Source organism: Heterocephalus glaber, unplaced genomic scaffold (genome assembly GCF_053883595.1).
Source record: "Heterocephalus glaber isolate CG9 unplaced genomic scaffold, H.glaber_assembly_v1.0 deba00000546, whole genome shotgun sequence".
Classification (NCBI taxonomy): domain Eukaryota; kingdom Metazoa; phylum Chordata; class Mammalia; order Rodentia; family Bathyergidae; genus Heterocephalus; species Heterocephalus glaber.
Genome location: NW_028258147.1, coordinates 29,209,849 through 29,226,592, shown reverse-complemented (window position 1 = coordinate 29,226,592; position 16,744 = coordinate 29,209,849). Strand labels below are relative to the sequence as shown.

Below are 16,744 nucleotides of genomic sequence, written 5' to 3'. Positions count from 1 at the left end.
GTCTTGTCATTTTCTAGCATTCGCATTGTTACATTAGGAAAAATGTTTTCTTTTCTTTTTCCCCCTTCCTACTGTGAAACTTTGGGTTCGTAGCTCCCCAGGATCAATTCTGAACAAAGCCTCCAGCTGCAGTGCCATCCAATTTGAAGCAGACATTGGGGACAATTTAAGGTTTTTATCCACAAGAAGGTTTTTTTCCATTCTCTTAAATGCAGCCATAATTAGAGTAATTTTTCATGTAGCCCGCTGATTACAGCGTTTTTACCGTCAAAGATAATTACCTGTAATTTTCTTCCACTTTTAATACTAAAAAGCCATCTTTATTTAGATTCAGGAACAGGAAAGGCGAAACAAAAGAGGGAAATTATTCTGTTATTCATACACAAATTGCAGAGACGTAGGACCTAAAATTGAAAATTAACCAAAATTATAATGCTGAAAAGAATGGAAGAGGCTGCAGAAGTACAGCTGGTAGTGAGGCTTTGCTGAATTATTCAAATTACGTTAGAGGGAAAGCTACCATACATCGAAACCAACACTAATTTTTCTCTAAAAAAAAAAAAAAAATCACCAGATACATGCCAAACCACTGTGTGTGCATGGAACTCTGAAAACCAGAAAACGTATGTTAACGTATTGGAGGTGTTAATATGATGTATCTGTATCGAGCTCTTTATCTCTTAACATGAGTTTAATTAAATTCTGCCGAGGAGTCCCCCTAAAACTGCCCTTGAAACTCGGCTTCCTCCGGAGCTTCTGAGCCTCAAGGGTTAATATTTTCGCTCTTTAGAATGTATTGACCCCCTAGTAAACCGATTCCCCGGAGGGAGGGTTTGGTAGGAGGGGCGTGGGTGAAAGGCGTCGCCCAGTTGCGCTGCCTACTACGCCTCCCTACGTTCCAACTTCCCCAAGGTTGTAGAGTTCGACTTCCCAAGCGGAGTCCTGACCATATTTCCCATTTTGAAAAGAGAGAGAGGGAGAGAGAACAATAGCTGCAGGTATAGAGTTTGTGGCTGGGTAAGGGTGAAGGAGACAATTTCTCCTTGGTGTCAATAAGCATCTCTTTATCTTTTGATACAATTTAGTCAGAAGATTCCTGCCTGCTCTAGGATAAAGGCTTTTTCTGTTCTGGGGTGGGAAAACCAAAGATTTCTCAGGCTCCTACACTCACCATTTCTAGCTGCTTATAATGTCTACGGAGCCAGGAAACAGCGTCATCTGCAGATAGAACAACACCGCTTTCAGCTGGGATCTTCCTTGGTGCTTTCCTAAACCAGACAGCTTCCTTGGCTCTGCAGCTAGGTTTCGCTTCTCAGCCAATCGTGCCCCTTCAACCTCAAGGCCTAGGCGTTTGCGCTCTGTGGGCAATAAACTCCAGGATCCGAGTACCCACCCCCAGCCTCACCCCCTGCACACGCGCGCGCGTGTACATACACACACACACGCACAAGCACACACACACATTCACACCTTGAAGGGCCTGAAAACAACCTGGAAGGATTTCAGAGGACATTCACTCCTAAAACTTTCTTCTAAAGGGATGAAGGATGACCAAGAGACTACAAAATCAAGAGATTCAGGCGCACCTGTCTCTGCGAAAGTCTGCATGCCTGTGATTCTGAATGAGCCCCTGTTTCCGAAGGAGCTCCCCGTTTCATCTCTTGATTCCTCAAAACCTAAAATCATGGCCACATGTAAAGATCTCAATGGATTCACCTAGGATTAACTGTGAATAACAATTCTCAAATACATTTGAGCTTGGACTTTCAGGCTCCTTCCACACCCTAAAGAAACCCAGCCCTTTTCACACTCTCCCATCACCAATTGCACCAAACACATCAGCAACACAGAAAACTAGAAAGAGAAATCAGGTTCTTAAGGATCCCAGTCTGATCGGAACCCTATTACTCACCAGAACAACAACTCTTACTGTTAAAGGGGGATAAAAAGGCAGAACTGAAAAATCTATAAAGCAAAGTTGTAGTCCACAATAAATTACAACAATAACACATATAGGTTGGAAAGCGTGAGAAGAGAAATATGAACTGTGCCTTGAAGTATGCAAGAAATAAAAACTTACCCCCAGTGAATACTTCTTAAGCAATGATCAGGGTCTAGAAATCTACACTGAACCGAAGCAGAGGAGAATATTTTTCTGAGTCTCAGGACAGAAGCTCTTTCTCTATATTCTTGGTTGAGTGAGCACATCCAGGTGTGAAATTGTTTGCACACCCCAGCACCTCTTATATTGCCAGCAAAATTAGCTGTTATTACTGTCACTGTTTAGTGATGGTTAGCGTGATACAAAAAAAAAAAACTGCTGTAATCAAGACCTGGCGCATCTTTGCAAATTACAGATAATTGTAAACGTCCAGATTATGATAATAGCATCCTAATCCAGCCTGCAATATAATTATTACAGAGTGTTACATCTGAAACTGTCCAGTAGGGCTAATTCAGCCATTATTTAGACCCTATTTTTGCACTGCAAATGGGTTGCTGAGTTGAAAATGTACGATTGTAATTTCACAGGGCACTCAATGAGTAATGGTATAGGAAGAGGAAAATACAAAAGTGAAATGTGAACAGTAGCGATCAAATCAAACCCTGAAGGACAAAAGACTGTTTGATTCATATGGAAAAAGAAGAGCAGGAATTAAGAAAATAGCAAATCAGTGGTCTGAAGCATTACGTGTCCAAATCCTCAATAGTGCAGGGCTGATGTGTTTGCAAGGGCTGCTGCATCTGCTGCTGCTGCCTGGAGTCTGAAGTAATTTTTCTTTTTCTTTTTCTTTCTTTCTTTTTAAAAATTTCTTGTCTTTCTCTTTTCTCCCAAAGCATTTTCCTACTTTAAAAAAGTGCCCCTCCCCAAAGCAAAGAATATTTGTCAGTTTTATTATTGTTTCCATAAGAGCTGCCCCACAGTGTGCTTGTCACTGGTTTATGAACATTTCCTTAAATGAATGTGCAATCTCTTGTCATCAGAGCAGAACACCCTGGGTGCTTTTAAGTGTTCCCATGCTCCATCTTTACCTTCTCCACCTTCTTTCACAGAGAAAAAGTCAGGGAGAGTCCTAGAGGTTATTAGCAGACAACATATCGATTGCTCCTAATTAAATATAGCTGAATGGGAAGACATCTCCTCCAGTTGACTTAGCTGGCTATTGGTTTTAATTCCATTATTAACTTTTATTAATTAAACGTCACAAATTATGTATCTTACAAACCCCCATATAAATCAGCCCAGCTGCTTCTTTTGTTATGTGTCACCATATATCTAAAAGAGCAAGGCCAGTTTACTTACAATATAAGAGGGCCAAAGAGGTACAGGATGAGAGAGGAGAGAGGCTAGAGAGGGGCTGGGGAACAGGCCCTCTGAGAATCCCAGCTATTACTTCTGCGAGAATAAGCCCTGGTCTGGTGAAGAACTCCTCAGGCTAATCTGTTTCCTGGTGGGGACCTCCTGGTCAAGGATACCTAAAGCTCTTCTATCCCCAGGAGTTCAGATTTTCCCACTATAAATGGAGAATGTCTGGTCATCTTTTCCAGCCTCTAGGCTCCTGTGTGTTGATTCTCCCTCCTCTCTCCCGGAGCTGCCCAGCCAGGGCCACACTGGAGGGTGGCAAGCAGGCTTCCTAGCTCCTGTGAATTTAAGGCCAATAAAGAAATGTCCCCTGTTTACTGACCCCTGTTTATAGATGAAAGTTGAGTCCATATCTAGTCTCTCCCTCCACCCCTCTTTTCCCCACCTTGCAAATGGCAAGTGGCAGAAATAGTCCTTGTTTGACAATAAGCTTCCAGTGGTGGTTTCTGTCTTCACACCTTTCAAGAAAAAAAAACAAACTTTAAAGTAAATCATAGCCTAGGAAATGTTTACTGTCCTTCACCCCCACCCACTTTAAAAAAAATAGATTTTGTATTGTGGAGATTCCATAGAAAATTGTTACTGAAACCAGAAGTGTGTGTGTGTGTGTGTGTGTGTGTGTGTGCGCGCGCGCGCGCGCGCGCGCGCCCGCCTGTGGGTAGAATGATGTTATGAAGCCATTTTTTTCTTCCTGTGGTGAAAGGTCGTAATGTGTGGTATTTCACGGTTTTTTATAAATCTTGGTTTAGGATGTGGAACAGACTCAATAATACATGTGTTTTGGCAAAAAGACTCCTTCAGGTCCCCATAAATCAGAAATAAATAAGAAGTTCAAGTGAACAGAGGAGCAGAAACATTTAATTGCTGCAAAAAGCGACTCTCATCTCCTTTCAAGAGAGACTTATGTAAATTCCCTCGCTTCCTATCTTCACGGTTAGAGCCCGACCTATAAAACAGCTTATAACATTACAACCAGCAGCCCCGAGGATGGAAAGGGACGTTTCCCTCAACTCCTCACCCCGTCCTGTCCCCGCAGTAGATAGTATCGTGTATGCTTTCTGCCCTGCACCACTGAGAAATCTAAAGCCTGTCAAAAGGAAAAGAAAACGTCAGGGTTGGAGGAAAGAGACAGGCTGCGTAGAAAAAATTAACCAGTCCCACATGTGTCACTGCTATTTGCGCTATTTTCGAGGTTCAAAGTTTGCTGTGACCCGGCCTGGGTTGATAGAACCAAGTACCGTGCAAGGTCCGCGGGCAACTTGGGAAAGCGAGCCGAGGGCGAAAGCAGGTAATAGCGCCCCCTCCCCAAGCCTCGGAGAGGTGGGAGCTTCCCCCAGCCTCTGTGGGAGGGGTGCGTGAGGGTGTATCCACTGGCTTTTGGCGCCCTTCCCAGAGGTGCCGAGGGGTTCGGCCTCAGGGTGCGCCTCCCCGGAGGGCTGGAGAGCTCTAGGCTGGCGAGATCTCTGTGGCCAGTGGGAGGCGCGCCATCCCAGGGGCTGCGGGGATGGGCGGGGAGGGGTGGCTGGGAATCCCTAAAGGTCCTCTAATTCCGAATACAAAAAAGAGCTGAGGACAGTGGGAGTGTCAGGGCAGGGCTGCAGCAGCAACCAGTGTGCTTCGGGCTGGGGGCCTGCGGAGACTATCGCTGTCGGGGGGCGCTCTGCAGGAGGCAGGAGCTGCTCGGCCGAGGCGCGCTGGGGTGATTCCCAGGACGGCTCGGCCTGGACGCCGCTAGCAGTGAGGCGTCCGGGGGATCAAAGGAGCCAGAGCAGGCCAGCCGGCGCGTCTGGGATTGTGGGATAAGAGGCGGGAGAGAGGAATGGCAGGGGCGGGGAGATGCTGGCCCGGCCTATTTAACTTGGGAGGGTGTACGTGTGCATCTTTGTGTGGGTCAACATGCTCCTGCCCGAGGCCAAGCCCCGGGTGGATCCGAGTGTGGGTGGACAGGCTCCCGGGTGGGTGCCCCGACGGGAGGGAGGGAGAGCGGGTAAGAGAGCTAGATCAAGGGCAGCGAGGTCTGCGGGTTCCTCTGTGTGTGTGTCTCAGGCCCTGTGGCTCAGCACTGGAGCCGCCTGGCACCCACAGGAATGCAGCTTCTCTCGGATCCCCAGGCCGCTCTTGTCCCACAAGGAGGTGGCCGCCAGGAAAAAGAGGGAGAAAAGGACAGAAGTCTGCCTAGCTCAAACCGAGCCTCAAACAAAGGCCAGTTTATCCGATCTCACACAGGAGGGCCCAGGAGGCTGGCAGGGCACTGAGGAATCGAAAAGCCCTCCCTGCATGCCCTGAGCACCCCTTGGGCTTTGCCTGGAGGTAGGAAGATGGGAGGTGGGGTCTGAAGAATTTGGGGTGTGTGAGAAGCAGCCACTGACAAGAAAATTAATCTTGGTGTGGGCTCCATTCATCTTGGAAGCAGGAGAATGAGAGAGTAGGCAAGTGGGGATAGGAAGAGGTAGGCAGAGGGGATTCCCAGGGCAAAGCCCAGAAGTGGTGGGTCTGCCAGTTTGGGGATATTCTGAGTGGCAGTACCACATACATATTAGACATAGGTAGAAACAATGGAAGCATGGAGGGCAAGAGGGAAGGTGCAGGGATGAGGAGAGAGAGAGAGAACTGATATTTTTAGCATTTGCTGAGGTTCTGTTATTTTTACAACTCTGGGTCGAGACTGCAGGGAGTTAAATTCCCTGGAGAGAATCCCCATGGTGCCAGGGACAGCCCGCTGAAGATTGGCTTGCCAGCATATTTTTGTTCAGAGCACCAGGACCGAGTTTAAAAAAAAAAAATCCTGCTAGACAGACCACTCCAAAAAGAATGAGTGTGGTTATCACAAAGGAAGGAACCCTGAAACAAAATCTGGGTCCGAAATGTACTGGGCCTGCCTGTCCTGTAGCCAGGCTTCAGTGTGCTGAAGAACCAGCAGTGTCAGAGCTAGGGGTGGAGGATGGTCATGAAAAACCTTCCCTCTTATTTCCTGAGAAGAGTGTGACTCCTCCCTTCCTTCAGCATGATCTAGTTGGAGGGGGTGAAGGGATTCCATTTTTCCACCAGTAGTGGGGGTAGAGAAATACTGGGGACAGCTGGAAAAATAATTGCCCTGTCCACGTGCAGAAAGGGAAAGAGTGTGTTCCAAGCACATTCCTGACACTCCGAGGCAGCCAGTGGGTGGGAAATGGAGGTGTGCAGTGAGGATGCCCCCCAACAATCTTCCCAAGCACCCACCCTGGGTTGGGGATGGGAGAGGTGCCCCTTTAAGCAGAAAGCCAGGCACTTGCAAACCTCAAACTCAAGATTTCCTTCAGCCCCAGTCACTAGAAAGAAAGCCACAGCTTTTGGTGTAATGGAGACCTCAAAATCCTTGCAAGCAAAGAAAGAAAAGCAGGAAGTTGATACTCTCATGCCCCCCCCCTTCCTATTCTCAGCCAGCGCAGAAAACACAATGAGGCACCAGTCTCACCTTGTAACCCCCACCTCAGGTGCCTAGCCATTGGACACTTGGCCACGTCTTCCAAGAAATGACCACTGCGGCTGTATTTGGAGAGTGGGAAACTGGGAAATGTAGCCATTGGAGGCACTGGGGGTGGTGGAAAAGGAGTAGTCCACACCAGGCCGCAGTCGTGTGCTGCCCTTGGGCCTGTTGGAATATGCTCCTCAAGGCCCAAGTCATTCCAAACGGTGGACTTGTCCTTTCTGTAGAGAAAGGAAAAAGGAAAGGAAGGGAGAAATAGAGAAGATGGAAGTGCTGTGGGGAGAGAAGAACAGAAGAGAGAAGAAGAGAGAACACAGGTCAACCCTCCTCTGGGCACACAGTTTGCCTTTTCAGGTCTAGTTTCTTAACCCTGCAAGAGCCTTCTCAGAAATTCTCGGATGACAGGATGTAATTTTTTATGTTCTAATCCCCCCCACACCCTTAAGAAGATTCCTGTCACATTTATTGCTGCTGACTTCCTAGCTGTGAAATATTTCACATGCATCTTTTAATTTCCAACACACAGTTCCCCTGGTATCCTAAGAAAATAGTCACACAACTAAAGGACAGCCAAAAGGACGCCTACATTTCAGGCCTCAGGGCACAGCTCTGGACGGGGCTCTAGCTCTTTTCACATTGTGGATATCTACAAGCAGGACATGAGGGGAAAGATCAGATATAGGCCACAGTTATATCAAATTCTTCATGTCTGCCCCAAAGAAGAAATCCCAACAAACAGATGCCATTCCCCCATGGCTTATAACCTGCCTTACCACAGTTTTACGTAAAATCAAAGCAGAGGGAGCTCCTTTTGGTGGAAGGGGGACAATAGCATGGTAAAGAGAATGAAGGCCAAAGATATTATATTAAGAGCATTATTGTGCACAAAATGAAATCAATACAAGGCTACAATACATTCATTCGTCTCCCTCATCCAGAAGTTCCCTCTCTTGGCAATTACCCTTTCTTGGAAGATGAAGTATCCCCCCCACACACACACACTGATTTAGGTCTATGTTTGTTCTCAATCCCAGTGGTGTCTTCCTCTTTCTGAAAGAGCTCGGACACATTTATAATCATACACAAAAGGGGTTTAAGGCTTTACCATTTGCCACACCCCAAACATTTCAGATTTAAAAAAAATGAGGTAGAATAGGAATAAGAGATTTCTTTCTTTTCTTTCTTTTCCATTTCAAATCTCTGGAAGCTCCCTTTGAAGGGAATGTAATTTGTCTAATTGCTCTGGTAATACACAGAGTAGGGGGGCAGTCCACCAGGATAATTGCTTTGCACTTAGAATTCAGATGGTTTATTGAGGGATTTCTGTTACCTTCTTACTCACTTGTAGGTTGGGAGAGATGTATTTAGATTCCAATATTACTTTCTACCTGAAACAATTTCAGGTTAAATTTAACATTATCTATCCGAGTTCTGTGGTTAGGCCAGAAAAACACCTAAATACATACTATGCGACAGTACTGTATGCGACGGGCCACGTAAGCACATAGACATAACCTCGAGCATCCAACATGCACAGCTCTGAATCCATACAGCCCCTAGTTTCCCTTTTCTTTTTTCTTTTTTGCCTTGTTGGATCTCTGCAGAGCTTGTCTTAACACTTCACTACCCAGTTGTCTTGGGACAAAAAGCAGTGTTCAGAAACGTTGTTTTCATGGTCGAAATAATTTTATTTATCCAGAATATACAGTTTAATTCCTCTATCTACACTTATTTACATGACTAAAATAACATTGAAAAAAGTCTTTTGAAAAGTTGAGGTCATAGATTTCAAGGCACCTTTGATAGTGTCCACAGTTGCGCAAAAAGTTCGTTTGTAAAAAAAGGGGAGGGTGGTCCTTTGAAATGCAATAACTTACATGCAAAAAAAAAAAGCTTTACACATGAATCTTTTTGTTTCCATTTTTAAAACTTCCCCATATGAATTCCTTTCTTTTATGATTCTCTAAAATGGCAAAACATAGTAGTCCCAAAAAGGAGCGTGCTCAAGAGCAGCCCGCCTAATAGAGCGTCCCCGAGGCCAGTGCCAGCGGGTGCTGTAAGGAGCCCGGCGGCGGCAGGTGGGAATTGATTGAGGTGGCTGCGCCTGGGTACCAGGAAGCGGAGTTCTCCAGGTAGCTGGACGCGGGGGACTGGTTGGAGGTCGGAGGGTGGGCGTGAGGGTGGTGGCTGAGGGAGCGGGCTGACCCCTGGGGCTCCCACACCGCGGGAGACTGCGGGGAGTTACACGCCATAGGATCGCTGGAGCTGGGACTGTGCTCTGGGGGCATCTCCCCGTTTTTCATGATCTTCTTGATCTTGGATCTTTTGTTCTGAAACCAAATTTTTACCTGGGTGGGGGAACAAAGGCACACGTTACCCGGACACTCAGAGGTCGCCCGCGCCTTCCTCGGGCCGCACCTGGAGGCATCTTCGGGCTCCTAGATGGCCCAGCCCTGTTATCTCCTTAGCAGCTCTGCCTTCCGCGGCTGCGAGGGTACAACCCCAGGCTTTAGTCTTTTGTTTGTCTTGGGGGGAGGTGGGGGGAGACTCAGCCGGTGGCTGCGGGCGGGCGCGCACTTGCAGGCCTTTATGGGCGCACGGAACGCGGTGCGGCCGAGGAGTAGCGGCCGAGGAGTAGCGAACAGCGGGCCGAGCCCGGTGGGCAAGGTGGGTGGGCTTGGCCAAAAGCGCCCTGCAGAGGGAAAGGAGCGATTTCCTTATCTCCTGCCCTACTCCCTTCTCTCTCCTCTGCTCCTCGGGGCCAGAATCTGCCCGCAGCTCTGGGCGTCGACTTGAACATTCTTTGCGCATATCTAGGCCCCAGTCGGTTGGACTGGGAGAGAAGGGAAGAGGACAGCCCTGAAAGATTTCCCCATACAACAGCGCCCCCACCTCGCGACCCTCAGGCTGCGGCCGCCCAAAGCTGCGAAGGAGCAGGGCTCGACCCTTCCTTAGGTCTCTGGCCTAAGCCCACCGCCGGTCGTCGGTCCCTGCTCAACCCGGGAAGACTTAGCTTTGTAAAGAGAACCAGACACTTCCTTAAGATTGCAAGACTGTCTAGAAAGAACCCACCCTCTGTTTTCAACCTAGGAAATTGGCCTCCCGCCCCTGGAGGCACGAGGCAGGGGCCCACGCCGGGACGCAGAACAAATGCGTCCTCACCTTCACGCGTCGGTACCACTTGGCCCGACTCGTGGAGGGAAGGGCGCAGGGGCTGGTGGCTGTCTGTTTGCGTCTCTCGAGAGTACTATCGAATCGACTCCAGCCTGTCGGGACCCCACCGCGGAGCCCAGCCGTGCTCACAGGCGAGGCAGGCCTGGTACCCGGCCGGGACAGGAATTACCTGTGTCTGCGTCAGTCCCAGCGAGGCCGCCAGCTCCGCGCGTTCTGGCAGGGCGAGGTACTGAGTCTTCTGAAACCTTCTCTGTAATGCAGCCAGCTGAAAGCTGGAATAAATAGTCCTGGGTTTACGAACTTTCTTTGGTTTGCCATTCACCATCCTCACCTCGGGCTCGGCCACTTCTTTTTCTAAACAATCGAAACAGACTAGGTTAGAGCTTGCGGGCAGGCGATGGCCCTTTTGCAGAAGGGCCTCAGATACAGCCCTGTCGCTTCCGTTTCTGGCTTCTTTTTTTTTTTTTTTAACCACACCGTTTTTACTCTTGTACCCCATATTGCCACTATTGCTTTTCAAAATCCAGAGAAATATGCCCCTCCCCAAATCATGGAAGAGACAGGTAGTGTCTAATTAATTCTTACTCTGCTTATTCAGGTAGGTTTTTGCCAAGCAAGCGCTCCTTGCAGCACAGCTTCTTAGCTTGTGAGATTCAGCCTTTGGGCCATTACTACTTGTAGCAGACTTTTTAAAAAGCCCACCCTGTGTTCCCCTGTGTTTCTGGAGCGAGAACGGCCAGTTCCTCCTGGGCCGTGACCCCGCTTCTGTTGGCGTCTGCTCCGGCGCCTGCAGAGGCCAGACGCATGGGCAGGGAAGAAGCTAACTGAGGTCTCCAAAGTTCAAAGACCCACAAGCAAACTATGCTTCTTCACTTCAGCAGCAAGCGGTCGGGGCTGCGGCAGACAGAGGGCCGATTATGTAGCCCCCATAATCTCACTGCAGATCTGCGAGGGCACAGATGTGTCTGGTTTCTTTTACAAATAGACTTAGTATGTTCTCAGCCAAAAAAAAAAAAAATCTTCCACTTATGCACGGACTACAGAGACAGTGAAAGGAATGAGGCTTTCTTTTAAAGTTTAGCAAGGAAATAATAATGATACCAAAAAACCCAGCGATAAAAAAAAAAAAAAACCCAGCGAGATATTTTCGCAGCAAAAGGGAGGCAGATCCGGATGAATTTCTCACAGTCATGAACCTAGATGGTGGTGGGGTTGGGGGAGACTTTCCAAATTCGAGTTTTATAAACATGCCCCGAGGCCACAAGTCCCCTTTCCAAAGAGTATTACATCTCTGGAAAGGGTGGAGAGCCTCTCCATGGTGTGTGTGTGTGTGTGTGTGTGTGTGTGTGTGTGTCCTGGGGAAGGAAGGGGGGGGCGTGAGGGCTGTGGTCTCCATTCTGCCAGAGTAGGGGATGCTAATATTAGCAGGAGTATTAATGTGTTGGTGGAGAGAGATCAAACTGAACCAGTAAAACCTCTCCACCGAGACCGTGCCTCTCTTACCGCCCAAGTGCACTAACCCTCTTTAAACTTTCTAAGTTTCAAGGTGGACGAAAAAGAAGAAGGTTGGGAGGAGACAGGCAAATTTTAGGCACCTATGGGGGGTGGGGAGAGAAATCCCTCCAACACCGTGACCTCTTAGCAACCCTCCTCCACCTTTAAATGGCTTTTTGTTTTTGGAAATCCCTCGGATTAACAGCAATGCTTTCGGCTAGCTCTTCTCTGGCGGGCTGCAGCTTCCAACTCCCCCAATCCCCATCTCGCGCTTCGGGCATCCGCACCGCGCTGGCTCCCGGGTGTTCCCAGACTCTACCCGACCCAGTCTCTACAACTCCTACTCGCACCGACAAGCACGCTTACCGAAAACTCCGACAACTAACCTGTCTTTTATTATTACGCAAACTCCACTGGGGCTGTTTGATTCTTTCTTCTCTCCACCCCTATTCTCTTTCCAGTTTAGCTGGCTTTCTGGCTAGGTGACCTGGGAATCAGGATGCCGGAGGGGAGACCATAGTCTGACCTCCGCAGGGTTCTTCCACAAAGAATCGATACAGTGCTGGTCCAAGTGACGGTGTTTGCAGAGTTCCGGCCCCTACTCCCTTCTGCCGGGTGTGCCTTCCATGTCAGCGGACAGTGCGGTCCCTAATCTGCCACCCCACCTCGCACCTGGGAGTCCTGGTCCCCCCCCCCCCCGGAATCTGCCCCCGCCCCGTACCTGGCTGGCTGGTGGCACTCGGGACGCGGTTGTAGGCTCCGCCGTACTGGTGGTAGGGGCTGGCGTAGCTGTACTCGGCGTAAGTTTTGGCAGGGTAGCTCCCGGCCGAGCCGTTCACGCTGTGGTACTGGTACTGGTAGGGATTAAGCGCTTTGCCGTAGGAAGCCGAGGTAGGAGAGCAGTAGCCGTGTGGGGCTCCCCCCGTGGGACTGTAGTAGTCGGAATCGGTGGCCGACGACTCGGGCAAAGTTGGCGATTCCTGAGACGGATGGTGCATGGCTGCAGACGTCTGGAACGGAGCTTGGAAGTCGCCGGATCGGATGCTGGAGACCCTTCTGTCAAATACTCCTGTCATCGCTCAAGACGGAGGCGGCTGTCCCTGCTGCGGTGGCGGAGACTGCTGCCTGACCTGGCTGTGGGGCTGCTCCGGTCTAAGCAGACATGACGGTGGGAGCGAGGGAGGAGGAGGAAGAGGAGGAGAAAAGGAGGAGGCGTTGGCGGCGGCTGCGAGGAGGAGGCGGGGAGTCGTGGAAGCTCTGTCTCCAGCAGGCGGACTGCGGGCTGAGGCGCAGCACAGCCTTGGTTAAATCCTTAATTGTGCGCTTACGCACAGCGGGGTGGATCGGGTTCCATTGGCCAGGGCTTCGGGAGCAGCAGCAACACCCTAACTCGTCCAACTAGTTTTAGCACAACAAAGCAAAGAGAGAGAGAGAGAGAGAGAGAGAGAGAGAGAGAGAGAGAGAGAGAGAGAGAGAGAGAGAGGCGCGCGCATGTGAGTGTATCTATGATGATGCTGGGGGAGGAGGGTCTCATAATCTGTTTTTTAGTGAAATACCAGAGACAACACAGCAATCCCAACACCCAGCTCTGTGATGTCTGCAGGCAGTGTTTTCCAATCAGCGCCCTCATAAGTGCATGTTTGGAGGATGAGGTCGCTATGGTCTTTCCTTATTCCCCTTGGGCTCCAAGGGAGAATGTACAGTGACGTTGAAATTGGAAGTCAAGAGGGAAAGAATGTAAGATGAAGGTGAGAAGTAATGAGGAACAGCATTTTTTTAAAAAATGGAGTGCAGGGAAAACAAGTTGTAACAATTTGTGTTGAACATTTCCAATTTGAAAAAGACAAAAATGTGTAGCGAGCACTTCTGTTGCAGGAGATGAGTGTCTCTCAGATAGGCTCCCCAGAGATGCTAAAAAATGAACGCTGCTCATTAATGGCAGAGTTCTTCACGTCTTTACAATGGCTTTTTAAAAATTACTGTTTTAATCACAAACAAGTGAATCACCCCTAAATCCTACTTGCTGGCTTCCTGGAAGAGCTGGCAACCCCACTTCTGTTCAATATTCCCATCTATTGGAAGCCACTGGAGCAGAGGGTCTGTAACTGTTCAGTAGTCAAGATTCCTGAAAAGGGGAATGAATCTAAGAATGATCTCTTATGCTTCAAATGGGAAGGTGAAGAAGGTGGAAAACAAATGAGTTTCAAGCCCTTTGGGGGAAGTCAGGTGATGCTCGCATGTGTCCTCCTACTGACTCTGTGGACCTGGCACCGGAGACACCTCCTCTCCCTTCCTCAAGTCTGGGCTCGTCGACCCTCTCAACTTTTACTTCTTGCCAAGAAGACATCTTAGTTCACATACAAAGGGAGAAAGAGTTCAAGAATCATACATTTGGTACAGATGGCCCAAGGTTTACTTTTTATTATGTTCTTCTTTTGCTCTATTCATGATCCAGTGTGTGTGTGGTGGTAGAAATTTAATACATCTACTTGCTTCTCATTTCCACCTTCCTTGAATAGGCAACTGTGGAAGCTGGATTCTGATTTGGACCTCTGCACCTTCCCCTTGGGGAATCCAAGGCCAAAACCCTGAGAGAGCCACGAGATCTCAGTATAGTATGGGACTGTCTGGCCTCTCCTCCCCTTCTCCTCCAACCAAGTGTTTGTTAGTTTCATCTAGTGTTAAGTTTAGCCTTATATTGACTATGGAGCTACCCTGGTCCATAGCAGGCCCAAGGAGAGACTCTGGAACTTGAAGCAAGATGCCAGCCCCACCCAAACTCTGAACTTCAAAGCAGAGCAGCCGCTTGTGCCATCAATACTGTCCCTGGCCCTGCCTCTGCCATCCGATCACCAGAAAAGCACAGCCATTAGCACACTTCCTTTGGGGGGAAACTTTAGTGCCAGGGCACATAAAGAAGTTGGAGTTTTGCAGTGTTACCCTGTCCCCAGAGTCACGCACCAGTGGATTTCTCCTCTGAGATAGCTGTGAAGGCAGATGCAGCTCCGCTAAGCTGCCCTGACCTTCCACCATCAATTTCCCTGCAAGTATTCACTTTCTAGATTTAGACTGTGAAGAGTTTCAAGGTGTGAAGGAAACTGGTGACACTACTAGGCCTTGGTCCTGGGTTCAGCTTTGAAGAAGTTCTTTGTGCCCATCGAATCACTTTACACATATTCTGCCTAATTACAGGAATTGCTCCCCAACCAACACTAGAGATAGGCCAAAGCTCCTCCTGGCAAAGGCAAGGGGATGAAGGAGCTGGGCAGCCCTACTATTGTTCCCCTAGCCCCAGCATGCTGTTTAATAGAAATTTAACCTTAACAACAAGGAAAGGAATATAGTCAATACAGTTATATTAGCTGAGATTTTCCTAGTTATGTCCTCACAGCTTGACAAGAAGGCAGGTTTCAATCAGAATGAAATTAGAAGTTGCTGAATCTGGGCAAAATTTACAACTTCTGGATCCATTTGAATACAATGATACAATGTTAAATTAGTTCTAGACCTTGTTAAATTTCACTTTCTACTTTCTCACCTCTGTGTTCAAAACTGCATTTTTGCTCAGATTATATAAAAGACAAAATGTAGTGGGTTGAAAGGAAGAATTTAACTTTGTTTCAATTCCTGAAGTGTTACAACATCAGGCTTCATGTAGATTTGTGTCACTTATGCCAAGTCTGCTTCTGGATGAGACCAAATCTGGGTGTGTCTTGGAAGGGCCCAGAGCCCCAACTTTCTTGACTACTCCTTTACTAGGTTGATGCCCCACATCCTTCCCTAAAAGGGAGGAAAAGGGAGTGCTAAGCTAGCAGCTGCAATCTGTCCACAGTATGCAGTCCAATTTCATTTCACAAGAGTCCTTGTGGTCTGAGCACTGCTAGCACCATTTCGGGCCTGTAGCTTTGGACTCACACTCAGGGTTAGAAGCGCTAGGTGCCTGGATTCTGTGGCCTACAACTTTTGCTAGTACTGGGAGGCTGGCTCTGGCATTGAGGCCTCAGGCTTTGTTCTAAGGACATGGGACTGGATTTGTGTCTCAAATCCCACCAACAGACCAAATCCAGCAGACCCTGTGGAGAAACTTCTTACAGCATCAAATGCCTCTAGAAGTATGCTCTACTCCCCCAGGAAAAATATAGGGAGAATGTGTGTAATTTCATCTTTTAGTAGCTGAAATTTGCAAAGGGTGTGTGTGTGTGTGTGTGTGTGTGTGTGTGTGTGTGTGTGTGGTGGTGGGGAGACCCTAAGAGAAGTACAAGTCTTTACCACGAGCGCCACCCAGTGTCCTGAGAAAGAGCACGCGAATGGTAAACTTTCCGGGCACTGGTGGGCAACTCTGGCTGTCACTCCCTCAGCTCCAGCTTGGAGTCTACACCAGGTGGCCTTCTTTCTTCCTACTCCCACACACCTTTTCCTTTTCTTTTTATATACTTTTCCTCCCCTCCCCCAGAATCACCTTTTTGGGGGGTCTCTGTTCCCCTGTATGCCTTTTCAATTCTTTTGTCCTCTGTTGAATCTTCCCAATTGGAGTGAGTGGAGAATGTTGATGGTGAACCTTTTTCCTAGACAGCGATTAAAAAAAATAGGCTTTTCCTATCTTGATGACACACTGGAGAGGCTTCTGGTCATTCCTACCCCTCTGAACCAGAAAGATAATGTTACTCTGAGTTTGCAGGGAAAGGGCTATGGAAGGGGTGGGTGGAAGAGAGATTTTTTTTTTTGGTACCAGGGATCAAACTCAGGACCTTGTGCTTGTGGGAAGTCAGTTCACTCCTGTCCATCTGGAAACCTATTTATTCACAGCTGTGGCACCAAAGTAGAACATCACTTCCTTCCTGTGGCCTTGAGGCTCAGATAGTTCAATGCACTTGAAACTGTTTAATTTATAAAGTTAAGATCTCTTAAATATGGGAATTTTAGTAGGGTGTAGCGACACACACCTGTAATCCTATCACGTTGGGGGGCTGAAGCAGGAAGATCACAAGTTCTCAAAATAAAAATAAATAAATAGGGTTGTTGCTCAGCGACAGAATATGCTTGGATTTGGTTCCCAGTCCCATGAAATAAACAAATAAAGAAATTTTATTTATTCAACATATTTTATACACACTACCAGATGTACACAATTCAGATAAAGGAATTTATAATACCATGCTAATGCATTATATATGTACATATGATATAAACAAAGCTGGTTAAGTCGTACATTCTGTGGAGGTAGATCTGTGTAAACAATGGAGCTG

At 48.1% G+C, this 16,744-nt stretch overlaps 1 protein-coding gene across 1 annotated transcript; it reads right to left on the bottom strand.

Annotated features, from left to right (window-relative positions):
- Nucleotides 1–6,821: 6,821 nt before the first annotated feature.
- On the bottom strand, nucleotides 6,822–12,929 carry Dlx5 (distal-less homeobox 5). Its single transcript, XM_004862723.3, has 3 exons — nucleotides 12,220–12,929; nucleotides 10,174–10,358; nucleotides 6,822–9,178 (listed from the first exon to the last, which is right to left on the bottom strand). Exons 1-3 carry the CDS (start codon nucleotides 12,572–12,574, stop codon nucleotides 8,849–8,851), a joined length of 870 nt encoding a protein of 289 aa, XP_004862780.1. The 5' UTR covers nucleotides 12,575–12,929; the 3' UTR covers nucleotides 6,822–8,848.
- Nucleotides 12,930–16,744: the final 3,815 nt, after the last annotated feature.

Bases quoted from the DNA above. Each gene is read 5' to 3' on its own strand.
- Dlx5 (XM_004862723.3), bottom strand. From the start codon at position 12,574: ATGACAGGAGTATTTGACAGAAGGGTCTCCAGCATCCGATCCGGCGAC. The intron at 10,359-12,219 runs GTACGGGGCGGG...TCGATTGTTTAG, and splicing joins GAGTGCCACCAGCCAGCCAG to AAAAAGAAGTGGCCGAGCCC. The intron at 9,179-10,173 runs GTAATTCCTGTC...TCCCCCACCCAG, and splicing joins TGGGACTGACGCAGACACAG to GTAAAAATTTGGTTTCAGAA.